A 13948-nucleotide genomic window follows, 5' to 3' on the forward strand; every position below is an offset into this window, starting at 1 on the left:
AGGGAAGCAGGCAATGGAGGAGAGCGTGGAGTGCTCTAACAAAACTTTAATACTTAAGGCAGCATTCTTCAGCTAAATAAAATGGACTTAGAAGTCAAATCACAAAACCAAACCTGACGGGAACACATGGGGAAACGAGGAAGATGGAACATGGCATGGACACTTGGCATGATGCAAACACAGCAGATGATTCCACAAAGACTAACAAACACACATGGTTTAAATAGACAGATCAGGGTTGATTACAAAGTACACAAAGCTGATCACATGAGGGACAGGAAACCATAAGGGACACTGTTGGGGTTATTCTGGGATATTATTATATATGTGCGCATTAATCATTATATGTATATCTGAAACATTAATCGCTCAGCATAACGCTACCAAGGACACTTCCCCCTGCAGCTGGCCCCGAGGACATTTAATTGTTTTGAGGACTATTGACCTGACAGATCACATAGTCCCGGGCCGAGGACTGTTGATCTGAGTTCACAATGAAGATCTGTGAAGGACTCTTAAATTGCTTTGACTTGGATTCCGGCAGATGGCGATAATCGAATCATCTTCCTAAAATACTCGCATATTGTTTTAAAATAGTGTCGCTCGTTTCACCTTTTATGGAAATTGTTATGCTTACTTGTGCAAATTCTTACGCAGTTGTTTTTGGTTTCCGACCTGATATGCAATTGTTGTTGCAGTTGGTTTTTTTTACCTTAATTGTGTTATTCGGTTAGCTTATGCAATTGTTTGAATAAGATAACCTAAAGTGTTTTGATTATGTGCGACTAAATGGACATAAGAGGATGCCTTTCTTCAGAATGCTCCGGTGGCGAGGACGAGCCAGGATCGATTCTTACTTGCAAGTTTAACGCTGGATTATGTCTCCGACGTCTCTCCCTTTATTAAAGTATACCTATTAATAAACCTATCAGACACGTTAGGGAAAAAGCAAACAAACCAACCAAAATATAAATGTGTTCATCATGAATATAAATATGTTCATTAATATGTACTGTCCCTTATCAAATAAATCAAACTCAAACTCAAAACCCCAACTAACCCTAACAGTGTTACGTATGGAGATGGAGGACCCCAAAGTAGGCGAGCGTGCGAGTCTGATTATTTCAAATATTTATTTAGATCGTCCGCGAGGCGGGCGAGCACAAGAGGTTGGGGGGCGGGTCTTTGGCCGTAGCGGGAAGGTCGTTTGCCGTGGAGTCCGTGTGGCGTGTACAGGTTCGAAGGCGCAGTCGTTGTCCATGGTCCGTGATCTGTGGTCGTTGTCCGTGGTGCGTGATCCGTGGTCGTTGTCCGTGGTGCGTGATCCGTGGTCGTTGTCCGTGGTCAGTGATCCGTGGTCGTGGGGGCAAAGCGTGGTCGGAATCCTGGGTGCAAACAAAAAGTCGAATATCAATAAGACAGGCAAGGAAAAACGCGAGAGGGTACCTCACAGTAAACTGTTTAGACGATCCACCAGCATGGTCATGTTCCTAGTGGCTTTAAATACTCCTTGTGGACTAATGACTCACACCTGGCAGCACTCGAGTCATTAGGGGCTGGACCTGCGATAGGGTGACAGGCGCAACCAGCCACCAGTCTAGTCTGGGGCCTGACAAACAGTGTGTATGACAAAGCTTTTAGGTTTGGTCCCGAACAAACAGGGCAGGTGTGAATTCACTCTTTTGGGAACGCCTGTCCCTTTTGAAAGAGCAATAACATCTTAATAAATTTATTTTCATTATTATATGGAGAAATTGTAAGAGAGTAAAACATTATCATTGACTGTGGAACTGTCAAAGATTTAAAGTAAACCGACTGCATCTCTACTTCTCCAGAGTATAAATGTGAAAACAGACCACATCGTGAATGAACTAACACTCAAGGTCTTACTGTGACTTTTCTGCTTGCGACACAAGTTTCATCCCACATCCCAAAACTTTCATAGTTGGTTGGTTAAACAATAAACCAGTTTTTCCCAACCTTTTTGGAGCTGCAGCACTTTAAGCATTGAAAAATATCTCAAGGGACAACACCATCTGAAAATCTTTTAATTTAACACTATGTCACTATATGTATATTAATCATTCTTCAAAGTTTTATCAGCAGCAATAACATGGACTGGACTGGACTGGACGGGAATGGACTGGACGGGACCGGACGGGACCGGACGGGACCGGACGGGACCGGACGGGACCGGACGGGACCGGACGGGACCGGACGGGACCGGACGGGGCCGGACGGGACCGGACGGGGCCGGACGGGGCCGGACGGGGCCGGACGGGGCCGGACGGGGCCGGACGGGGCCGGACGGGGCCGGACGGGGCCGGACGGGGCCGGACGGGGCCGGACGGGGCCGGACGGGGCCGGACGGGGCCGGACGGGGCCGGACGGGGCCGGACGGGGCCGGACGGGGCCGGACGGGGCCGGACGGGGCCGGACGGGGCCGGACGGGGCCGGACGGGGCCGGACGGGGCCGGACGGGGCCCGGACGGGGCCGGACGGGGCCGGACGGGGCCGGACGGGGCCGGACGGGGCCGGACGGGGCCGGACGGGGCCGGACGGGGCCGGACGGGGCCGGACGGGGCCGGACGGGGCCGGACGGGGCCGGACGGGGCCGGACGGGGCCGGACGGGGCCGGACGGGGCCGGACGGGGCCGGACGGGGCCGGACGGGGCCGGACGGGGCCGGACGGGGCCGGACGGGGCCGGACGGGGCCGGACGGGGCCGGACGGGGCCGGACGGGGCCGGACGGGGCCGGACGGGGCCGGACGGGGCCGGACGGGGCCGGACGGGGCCGGACGGGGCCGGACGGGGCCGGACGGGGCCGGACGGGGCCGGACGGGGCCGGACGGGGCCGGACGGGGCCGGACGGGGCCGGACGGGGCCGGACGGGGCCGGACGGGGCCGGACGGGGCCGGACGGGGCCGGACGGGGCCGGACGGGGCCGGACGGGGCCGGACGGGGCCGGACGGGGCCGGACGGGGCCGGACGGGGCCGGACGGGGCCGGACGGGGCCGGACGGGGCCGGACGGGGCCGGACGGGGCCGGACGGGGCCGGACGGGGCCGGACGGGGCCGGACGGGGCCGGACGGGGCCGGACGGGGCCGGACGGGGCCGGACGGGGCCGGACGGGGCCGGACGGGGCCGGACGGGGCCGGACGGGGCCGGACGGGGCCGGACGGGGCCGGACGGGGCCGGACGGGGCCGGACGGGGCCGGACGGGGCCGGACGGGGCCGGACGGGGCCGGACGGGGCCGGACGGGGCCGGACGGGGCCGGACGGGGCCGGACGGGGCCGGACGGGGCCGGACGGGGCCGGACGGGGCCGGACGGGGCCGGACGGGGCCGGACGGGACGGGACGGGACCGGACGGGACCGGACGGGACCGGACGGGACCGGAAGGGACCGGAAGGGACCGGAAGGGACCGGAAGGGACCGGAAGGGACCGGACGGGACGGGACGGGACGGGACTGGACGGGACGGGACGGGACGGGACTGGACGGGACTGGACGGGACTGGACGGGACTGGACGGGACTGGACGGGACTGGACGGGACTGGACGGGACTGGACGGGACTGGACGGGACTGGACGGGACTGGACGGGACGGGACGGGACGGGACTGGACGGGACTGGACGGGACTGGACGGGACTGGACGGGACTGGACGGGACTGGACGGGACTGGACGGGACTGGACGGGACTGGACGGGACTGGACGGGACTGGACGGGACCGGACGGGACCGGACGGGACCGGACGGGACCGGACGGGACCGGACGGGTCCGGTCCCGTCCGGGACCGGAAGGGACCGGAAGGGACCGGAAGGGACCGGAAGGGACCGGACGGGACCGGACGGGACCGGACGGGACCGGACGGGACCGGACGGGACCGGACGGGACTGGACGGGACTGGGCGGGACTGGACGACGGGACTGGATGGGACTGGACGGGACTGGACGGGACTGGACGGGACTGGACGGGACTGGACGGGACTGGACGGGACTGGACGGGACTGGACGGGACTGGACGGGACTGGACGGGACAGGACGGGACAGGACAGGACGGGACGGGACTGGACGGGACTGGACGGGACTGGACTGGACTGGACTGGACTGGACTGGACTGGACTGGACTGGACGGGACCGGACTGGACCGGACGGGACCGGACGGGACCAGAAGAGACCGGACGGGACCAGAAGAGACCGGACGGGACCGGACGGGACCGGACGGGACCGGACGGGACCGGACGGGACCGGACGGGACCGGACGGGACCGGACGGGACCGGACCGGACGGGACCGGACGGGACGGGACCGGACGGGATTGGACGGGACCGGACGGGACCGGACGGGACCGGACGGGAACGGAAGAGACCGGAAGGGACCGGAAGGGACCGGAAGGGACCGGACGGGACGAGACGGGACTGGACGGGACTGGACAGGACAGGACTGGACGGGACGGGACTGGACGGGACTGGACGGGACGGGACGGGACTGGACGGAACTGGACGGGACTGGACGGGACTACACGGGACTGGACGGGACTGGACGGGACTGGAATAATTCATCTCCACTGATATAATTAAAAAAGAACATGTTAATGAGGGCGGCCCAGTGGAGCGATCGGTTAGCACGTCGGCCTCACAGCTCTGGGGTCCTGGGTTCAAATCCACGTCATGTCCACCTGTGTGGAGTTTGCATGTTCTCCCTGGGCCTGCGTGAGTTTCCTCCAGGTAATCCAGTTTCCTCCCACATTCCACAAAAAACATGCATGAAAGGCTGGTTGGACACTCTAAATTGCCCCTAGGTATGGGTATGAGTGTGCATGGTTGTCCGTCTCCTTGTACCCTGCAATCAGCTGGCCACCGATTCAGGGTGTCCCCCGCCTCTGGCCAGGAGTCAGCTGGGTTAGGCTCCAGCACCCCCCGCAACTCTAATGAGGATAAAGCGGTTCACAAAATGAGATGAGAACCCTAACCATTTATATATCATCTATAATTCTTATAGAGTGTGATTCATGGGTGTGTGTGTATGTTAAGATTCTCTCGCTATGTTTGTCCAAACCGTGCAACGTAGAGAGTTGAATTTTTTTATGGTGACCAGAAACGGCTGTTGATTTGATTTCTTCAACTTCTCTAAGTGTGTAAAGTCGTTACAGCTGAAAGCAGAGTTGATGTATGAATCATTGTTTTTACATGATGTGCCCTAAACGCACCGCGTGGCTGATTGGTCCGCCAGCGAGTTTTTAGGTGTTCGCCGGAACACTTTTTTTTCTGTCGTGACGGGAGTTATGAAACATCCACCCATCCATAAATCACGCTTTATCTATTCTCTGATCCATATAAAGCTTGATATACGGATGGAAGTGTGTGTGTGCACCTGGAAACTCGTAGGTGGAAATTCTCCCCAAAATAATGGTTGTAAATGACGTGGAAAGATGTCACGGCAGGAAAAAAAAGTGTTTCGGCGAGCAGGAATAGATAAAACGTGATTTATGGATGGATGTTTTATGTTAACATTCTTACGCTACTTTTGTCCAAACCCTCCATCGTAGAGAGTTGACATTATGGTGGCCAGAAACAGCTGTCGGATCCAAACAGTGCATCGTACAGAGTTGAAATTTCTTATGGTGGCCAGAAACGGCTGTCGAATCCTAATAGACGAGTGATTGAATTTCTTTACCTTCTCTAAGTGTGTTTGAGCATTTGCAAGTATTATCCATGAGTATTACTGACCTGAAATATGTTAGCTTGCTGCAGTCTTGAGCTATTGAGCATATTTGGTGATAATAATAGCAGGGGTCCCCAAACTTTTTCCTGTGAGGGCCACATAACTTTTCCCTTCTCTGATGGGGGGCCGGTGTCAGTTTGTAACAGAAAAAGTGTGACGATTGTAGGGGAGCTTAAAAAATTTATTGTTTTCCAGAAAGCCAAACATAATAACCAAATAACCCTTTCCAGGTTCTTTACAGAAAAAAGTCAGGAAACAAATAATAACATTATTAATGAAATAAATAACTAAATAACCCTCTCTGAGCTATTCACAGAAAAAACAGGAAATAAATAACACTATTTATGAAATAAATACCTAATAACTAAATAACTCTCTCTGGGTTCTTCATAGAAAAAAAGCAATGGAACATTAACTTTCTGTTGTGCCATGCACAATCTTCTCCCTTTCCTCTGAAGTTTATGCACGACACCACAACCTTCATTACAGAATCCTACGTCAACACTTTGCAGCACAGTGCTTGCTGGTGAATTAGGCAGTGGACTCGTAGCGGGGCGGTAAGACCCCTTTTTTCCAACTCCCGGTTCATGCGTCCTATTAGACCGCGAGTTTCGCCCACCATGCTAGGAGCCCCGTCAGTCGTGATGCTAGCTAGCTTTGACCAGTCCATGTCCAACTTCTCCATGGTTTGGCACACTTTGTCAAAAATATCCTCTCCCGTTGTAGTCCCTTTGAGACTTTGGAGGGCTGCCTGATCCTCGCATATCTCAAAGTTTGCGCTAACTCCACGAATAAAAATGAGCAGTTGCGCTGTGTCTTGCACGTCCGTGCTTTCATCCAGTGCTAATGAAAAAAAGTCAAATTCTTTCGTCTTCTGCTGCAGCTGGGCATATACATTACTCCCGATTTCTTCAACGCGTCTGGTCATTGTACTCGCCGACAGACTTACGGCATTAAATGCATCTTTCTTCTTGGGACACACCTCCTCCGCGACAGCATCCATACATTTCTTAACAAACTCTCTTGGCATACAAATGTATTCTGCTGAGATAGTAGTCCACCCATTAGCTTTGAGAGTTTGTCTGCTCGTATTTGGCCTTGCAAGCTATCGTACTTGTCTTTCTGACGGGATTCATAGTATCGGCGAAGATTGTATTATTTGAATACCGCCACCGTCTCTTGACAGATGAGACAAACAGCCTTTTCTTTGCATTGAACCAAAAAATAATCGTTTGTCCACTCCAGGTTAAATACCCTGCATTCTGAATCAATTTTTCTCTTACCTAACTTTTTCGCCATTATTTCGTTCTCTCTTTGACAGGGCGGGGCCTAGGATTTTTTTTCTGGAGGCCAAATAGGAAAAAAATCCGATAGCATCTCTCTATTGTTCAGAGGGCCGGGCCAAATGTGCTGACGGGACGTAGTTTGGTGACCCCTGATAATAGTAATAAGTTAATAATTAATAAATGGTATGTGTTATTGAAAACCTAAAAGGTGTTTGTTAAACAGAAGGCAGTTACCTATATTTTCTTTAAATTTGGTGTCAATAAGCCCAATGGCTTGGGAGCTATTGAAGATATTAGGTTCTAATAACAATAATAAATTAAGAATTAATAAGTGGTGTGTTATTGAAAAAACAAAATGTGTTCGTTAAACAGAACCTTACCTTTCTTTTCTGTAAATTTGGTGCCAATATATCAAATTGCTTGGGAGCTATTGGAGATATTATGTGCTAATAACAGAAATAAATTAATAATTAATAAATGGAATGTATTATTGAAAAACCAAAATGTGTTCGTTAAACAGAACCTTACCTTTCTTTTCTGTATATTTGGTGCCAATACATCAAATTGCTTGGGAGCTATTGGAGATAGCAGGTGCTAATAATAGTAATACATTAATCATTAATAAATGGAATGTCTTATTAAAAAACTAAAAGGTGTTCATTAAACAGAGGGTAATTAAATATGTTTTCTGTAAATTTTGTGTCAATCTGTCAAATGGCTTGGGAGCTATTGAAAAAAATAGGTGCTAATAACAAAAATAAATTAATCTATAATCCTTATAAAATGTGATTTATGGGTGTGCGAGTGTTTGTGTGTGTGTATGTTAAGATTATTTTGCTATGTTTGTCCAAATCGTGCAACGTAGAGAGTTAAAAAAAATGGTGGTGGCCAGAAACGGCTGTCGGATCATAATAGACGAGTGATTGAATTTCTTCACCTTCTCTAAGTGTGTAAACTGAATTTTTTATTTGTGAAACAACATTTTTTCAAAAGAGATTTTTTTTTAATTGCGCATCAATTATCTTGGTTCTAAACAAGCAGGGGGGGGGGGGGGGCAGCGATACCGGGGCCCCCTGCTTGTACTACTGTCAATGGCCAAACCAAAAGTTTCACTTTTTGCTTAAATGGTAAACAATACACCTTATACAAATACTTATTAGCTATGATAAAAATAGCTTGAGCTCAGTACAATTCCTGTGAATTGAACAGTGACGTGCACATTAAGTGGAAAAAAAAATTCAAGAGCTGTTGAAAAGGCATAATTATACATGCGTACCATTATTATAACCATCAGACATCAAGACAATGGAGTAACAAGACTTGGCAAGACAACTTTCAATAAAAATGAACAGCATGAAAGATTTATGACAGGGTTATTTATATGTCAGCAGTTACTTTTTGTTTCTGTTCCCACTAGAAACATGTACGCACCTCATGAAAGAGAATGTGGGCTGGTTGATGAAAGCTGGAAGAGGTATTTCATGTCTATAAATTCAAAGTCAGAATGTAATCTAGACCAGTGTTTCCCAACCTTTTTTGAGCTGCGGCACACTTTTTGCATTCAAAAAATTTCAAGGCACACCACTAGCTGAAAATCTTCTTTATATTATTTTTATGTATTTCTTTTTATATTTATTATTTATATTTTTTATGATTGTTTTGATTTATTATTATTTATATTAATTTAAATCTATGTCAGCTATATGAACATTATAAAGTCGTTCGCATTAAAAGTTTTATTATCAGGAATTAAATAGTCCCACTCAAATTATTCCAAAATCAATTTTTTTTCACACCGATCTAATGTCATCAAAGTTGATGACCGCAGACCCCGAACAGCTTTCAGTTTGACTGATGTTAAGATAAAATAATGCTAAGTTTTTAAACTTTCTTTTAATTTTTGACTTTTTCTCCCAATATTACGCAAAAGTCATGGCCTCAGAGATTACGTGGGCAAAAGTTGATGCCCCTGAAACCAAACAACTTCCGGTTCACGTACCGTAAAAACAGGAAAACGACTTAAATCCCGTAATATTACGACTTTCTTTTCCTCCCAATATTACTTCAATCACCTAACATTACGATGACGACGCACACGGGCGGCAGGTTTTCATTTCCAGACAATAAAAACATTTTTACCAATATGGTGTCTTAAAAGTGTAATTAATTCATTGCAAACAGGTGCTGCTTGTTTCAGAAGAAATATCATTGGTTAAACTGTCTGTGCTGGATCAGTTGGAACCAAAGCCTACACCTACTGTGGCCTTTTTTGGAATAGATTGGATCCCTGATATATGTAGTATATCCTGAGAGTTGGTGAAACGTGATTGTTTGGTGATTTCTAACTATTAAGTACGTACAACAACAGCCAGACAGCTATGCTTGCAAGCCCGGAAACTCGGAACTTGCTGGCACAATATATCCATCCATATTAAGTAACAAACTTTGATAAAAAGAATCAAACTTGGGCTCGAGGAAAAAATGAAAAAATTGGAAGCCTCGACTTCAAAACAATTTAAAAAGGGCAATTTAGAGTGTCCAACCAGCCTTCCATGCATGTTTTTTGTGGAATGTGGGAGGAAACCAGAGTACCCGGAGGAAACCCACACAGGCTCGGGGAGAACATGCAAACTCCACACACATGGACAATACCTGGATTTGAACTCAGGACCTCAGAGCTGTGAGGCCGACGCGCTAACCACTCACGTCACAGGGCCACCTTATTAAACAAACATTTTAAGATTATATTCAAGTAGCGTAGGAGAATTTCCTATATGTAATTTTTTTTGTCACAAATTAGCTGAAATAAATTAAATCCATTAATTCCTCATGAGTAGCACGATGCAAGGGTATTTGAACGTCCACTTCACATATCTGAGATCAAGGGTTCAATGCCAGGGTCTGGCGTTACTGTGCGGAGTTTGCATATTATCCCCTGGCTGACGCAGGTTTTCTCTGGGGACTCCAGTTGGTGCATTGAACACTCCAAATTGCCCTTAAAAATGAATGTGTGCATGAATATTTGTTTGTTTCATTGTGCCCTGCGATTGGCTGGCAACCAATTCAAAGTGTTTGGAATGGGCGTCAGCAGCCAACCAACCCTCATGAGGATAAGTCGCTCAGAAGATAAATTAATAATTCCACCTGCACAAAATCCACTCACTGGTCGACTTTCCCCCGAAGATCAATGCTGATAATGAGGCCGCACACTGTAGTCAGTGTCTAGGCAAAAACAAAAAAAGTTGAAGGCAGTGCTCGATTGCTGTTTTCTTTTACTACTATACTTTTATTCAGGATTGGCCCCATCATGTTGTGTTGGTTTTTTTTCCCCCTGTGTGACCTGTTCTTGTGATTGCCCATTAAGTTCACCTGTTGTTTCCTCGCCCCTGCTACATCTACTGCTCACTGCCTCTTGTGTCTTTTTAAACCCTGTGTATTTACCCTGTCAGTCCATGTCGGATTGTCTGGTGTTCTACCAGTCTGTATTTTCCCAGTTTGTTTCAGTCCTTAGTTTGTCACTTTCCCCATTTTTGGTAGTTAGGTGTTTGTTGTTTTTGAGAACATTGTAAATTAATATATTAAAGTTTCATTAGTGCACCCTCGCTTGCTTGCATTTAGGTCCAATCACGCTACCTGTACACTTAAGCGTAACAACTTCACCACCACTTTTCTACAGGCAGGGTACTCTGAGTCCACTGCAATTTATTGAGTTTTTTTGTTTTAATCAAAAAGGCACGAATGAAGGCAACACTTCTCCATTGCCATATACTTCCAAAATTCATTATCATTCATTAATCTTCCGTATCGCCCATCCTCGAAAGGGTTGCGGGGGTTGCTGGAGCTTAACCCAGCTGTCGTCGGTAAAAAGGCAGACTACACACTGGAATGGTTGCCAGTCAGTCGTTGGATACAAGAGAGACAAACGATCCACCGCATTACCGATCATACAGCCACCAGCGGGGATCAAGCCCATGCCTGCCTGCACCAAAGTCAGACGAGTGATCCTCTATACCACGAGGCAGCTTTCAAAATTTTAACCATAATTTTGCAATTAATCAGCTCTGATACAAAATAATAATAATAGCTATAACAAGAATAACAACGACCGCGATCATAATAATAATAATAAAAATAATGATAATGACGATGACAACAACAATAACAATAATAATAATAATTCAGCTTTGGGGATCAATAGATACAGGCCCATGCTACCTGGCTACCAAGTTTCTAGATCATCAGATTATTTGATAGAGTAAAACCTCAAGTGATGCATTGACAGGACACCACGTTGGTTAAATGCTTCTATGGTTGTTTCCTCGATGGACAGGAAAGTACACATAAATTATACCTTTAAAGAAAAAAAATATCGACTTATTCTTGGCAGAATTGCTTGTTATTGACTGTAACCAATTGATGACATTACATGTATCTTCTCGCAGTGTCACACCATGGTCATTTAGTACTTCTTTTCTGTGTGGTTGTGAGTTCATTCATTCATTTTCCATACCACTTATCCTTGCAAGGGATGTGGGGGGACTATGGCGAGTTGGCGGGGGAACATAATCTGAAATGATTGCCAGTCAGTCAATCGCAGGGCAGAGTGAAAGTAACAACCATTCACACTCATCTCTAGGGACAATTTAGACAAGCCTACCATGCATGTTTTTTTTAGATGCGGGAGAAAACAGAAGCAACGGGAGAAAACCTACGCAGGTACGGAGAGAACGTGCAAACACAGGAAGGTTGAAATCTATTGGTGATTGAACCCTCAATCTCAAAACTGAGGCGGTCATGCCTATCACCCTAAGTGATTGTGGGTTATACTTTTGATTTTAAACTCAAAATATGTAGAATGTAGGTGAAATACTACATAGTAACTTAACATGTTTTTTTGTTAGACACGGGTCGGGAGATTCAATATTGATGAGCCTCTTTCTCCAAAGAGGTGACTAATGAGGACAGTTTGAAGAAATGTAGACTCAACTGTGATCCATGGTAATCATGTATGCCATCTGAAAAAAACATGCCATTTCTGTGAAAACAAAACCTATTGATAGAATGAATGTATGACGTTATCATGGCCGGTGCTGTACTTGCATTCCTTTCAGATCACACCCAATTAGACAATAAAGGTTGGTACTTAAACAATAACCTTACTCTTAAAAGTTAAAAAACCTGATGTGTTTGGCTGCTAGCCCATTATGGAAAAGTACAAACCCTTTCTGAATGCATCCATTATTCACACCTGCTAGTGTGTTCAAAAATAGCACAGTAGCCTAATACGTACTTTCATTATTTCCAAAAATTGATTAATTGATGCCGAGTCTCATTATATATATATATATATATATATATATACACACATATATATATGTATATATATATATATATATATATATATATATATATATATATATATATATATATATATATATACACATATATATGTATATATATATATATATATATATATATATATATATATATATATATATATAACCCTCAAAAACTATTTTATGGCCATAAAACCTCTACTGCAGCTACAGCTGCGACACATAAAAAATAATCAATAAATTAATGCACAAAAATGGGGGAAAATCCACTTCCTAGCAGCATTTCATGATTAAATACAAATACTGGAACTTTTCAGACATTAAAACCAGGCCAGGGGGGTGATTTTCCCGGGAAAAGACAGTGATGAACGTCAATGGCGTAGGGGCAAACATTGCCCGAAAATTGGGTAAAATCCAGCCAAAAACAGCATTTATTGATTAAATACAAATACTGGAGCTTTTTAGACATCAGAACCGGGCCCGGAGTATCATTTCCGCAGTAAAAAGACAGCGATGAACGTCGATATGTCCATACGTGAAATGACAAAAAATGCACTAAAATTAGGTAAAATCCACTTCCTAGCATCATTTATTGATTGAATACAAATACTGGAGCTTTTGAGACATTACAACCAGGCCAGGGGGGTTATTTTTCCCTGGAAAAGACAGCGATGGATGTCAATGGCGAAACGCCAAAAATTAAACTGGGGTAAAATGGGGTAAAATCCACTTCCTATCAGCATTTTGTGATTAAATACAAACACTGGAGCTTAAATACAAACACTGGAGCTTTTCAGATATCAGAACCGGGCCCACAATTGAAATATTATTTAGGAATATAGCCATATTATACTCACCAATTTTTTTTTTAACTGTACACAATATCCATCCTCCTTTCTTTTTTCCTTCTTTCCTATCACCATCGAAGCTAATGATGAAAGTCGAGCCTGTCCTGTCATATTTCCGGCATAGTCCGTTTTGAAAATGGCTTTAAATCAACACAACAATATATTTGATGGTGCAGCTAAGTTAGCACACTGAAAGTGGCTCGCACACCATTTTCCCGGCTGTAACAGGCTTGCTAGCTTCAGAGTTGACCACGCTTTCTTAATGATGTCCATTTTTTTCTGGAAAAGTCAGTCTGGAAAATAGCTTTGTGAGACAAATCTGCAACAGAATCCATTTGTTTTTGCCACTGTCGGCCATTGTGGGTGGAGTTTGCGAGCTCTGGCTAGGGCCCGCCTACTAGCCAATCATAGTTGCTGAAGGCAATGACATATCCCAGCCAGCAAAATGCTAATGCGTATGAAAAAGCATTGTGGGGTTGCCAACTCGAAATCTGATTGGTTAAAAGCAACAGTCTAGTTTAATGCAGCAGAGCCCGCAGAACTGATTGTGAAGGTTTTGAGGCAGATCTGATCTGGCAACAAATAATGGCTGAAATGTGATTGGTTAAATGCTTCAATATGAAAACACACATCTGGAAGCAGTGCAACCAGGGGGAAAAGCAATGAAAGGAAGCTAACAGACCATTTGGAATAATAAGTATTGATGGACAAAATATAATATATGATTCAGATATTTCTTAGGCCAGCAGAGAAG

At 46.6% G+C, this 13948-nt stretch overlaps 1 protein-coding gene across 1 annotated transcript; it reads right to left on the minus strand.

Annotated features, from left to right (window-relative positions):
* Window positions 1–1597: 1597 nt before the first annotated feature.
* On the minus strand, window positions 1598–10983 carry LOC144077159 (uncharacterized). The gene is made up of 3 exons (XM_077604693.1): window positions 10950–10983; window positions 3586–4508; window positions 1598–1609 (listed from the first exon to the last, which is right to left on the minus strand). Exons 1-3 carry the CDS (start codon window positions 10981–10983, stop codon window positions 1598–1600), a joined length of 969 nt encoding a protein of 322 aa, XP_077460819.1.
* Between the last annotated feature and the right edge of the window lie 2965 nt (window positions 10984–13948).

Source organism: Stigmatopora argus, chromosome 7 (assembly GCF_051989625.1).
Source record: "Stigmatopora argus isolate UIUO_Sarg chromosome 7, RoL_Sarg_1.0, whole genome shotgun sequence".
NCBI lineage: Eukaryota > Metazoa > Chordata > Actinopteri > Syngnathiformes > Syngnathidae > Stigmatopora > Stigmatopora argus.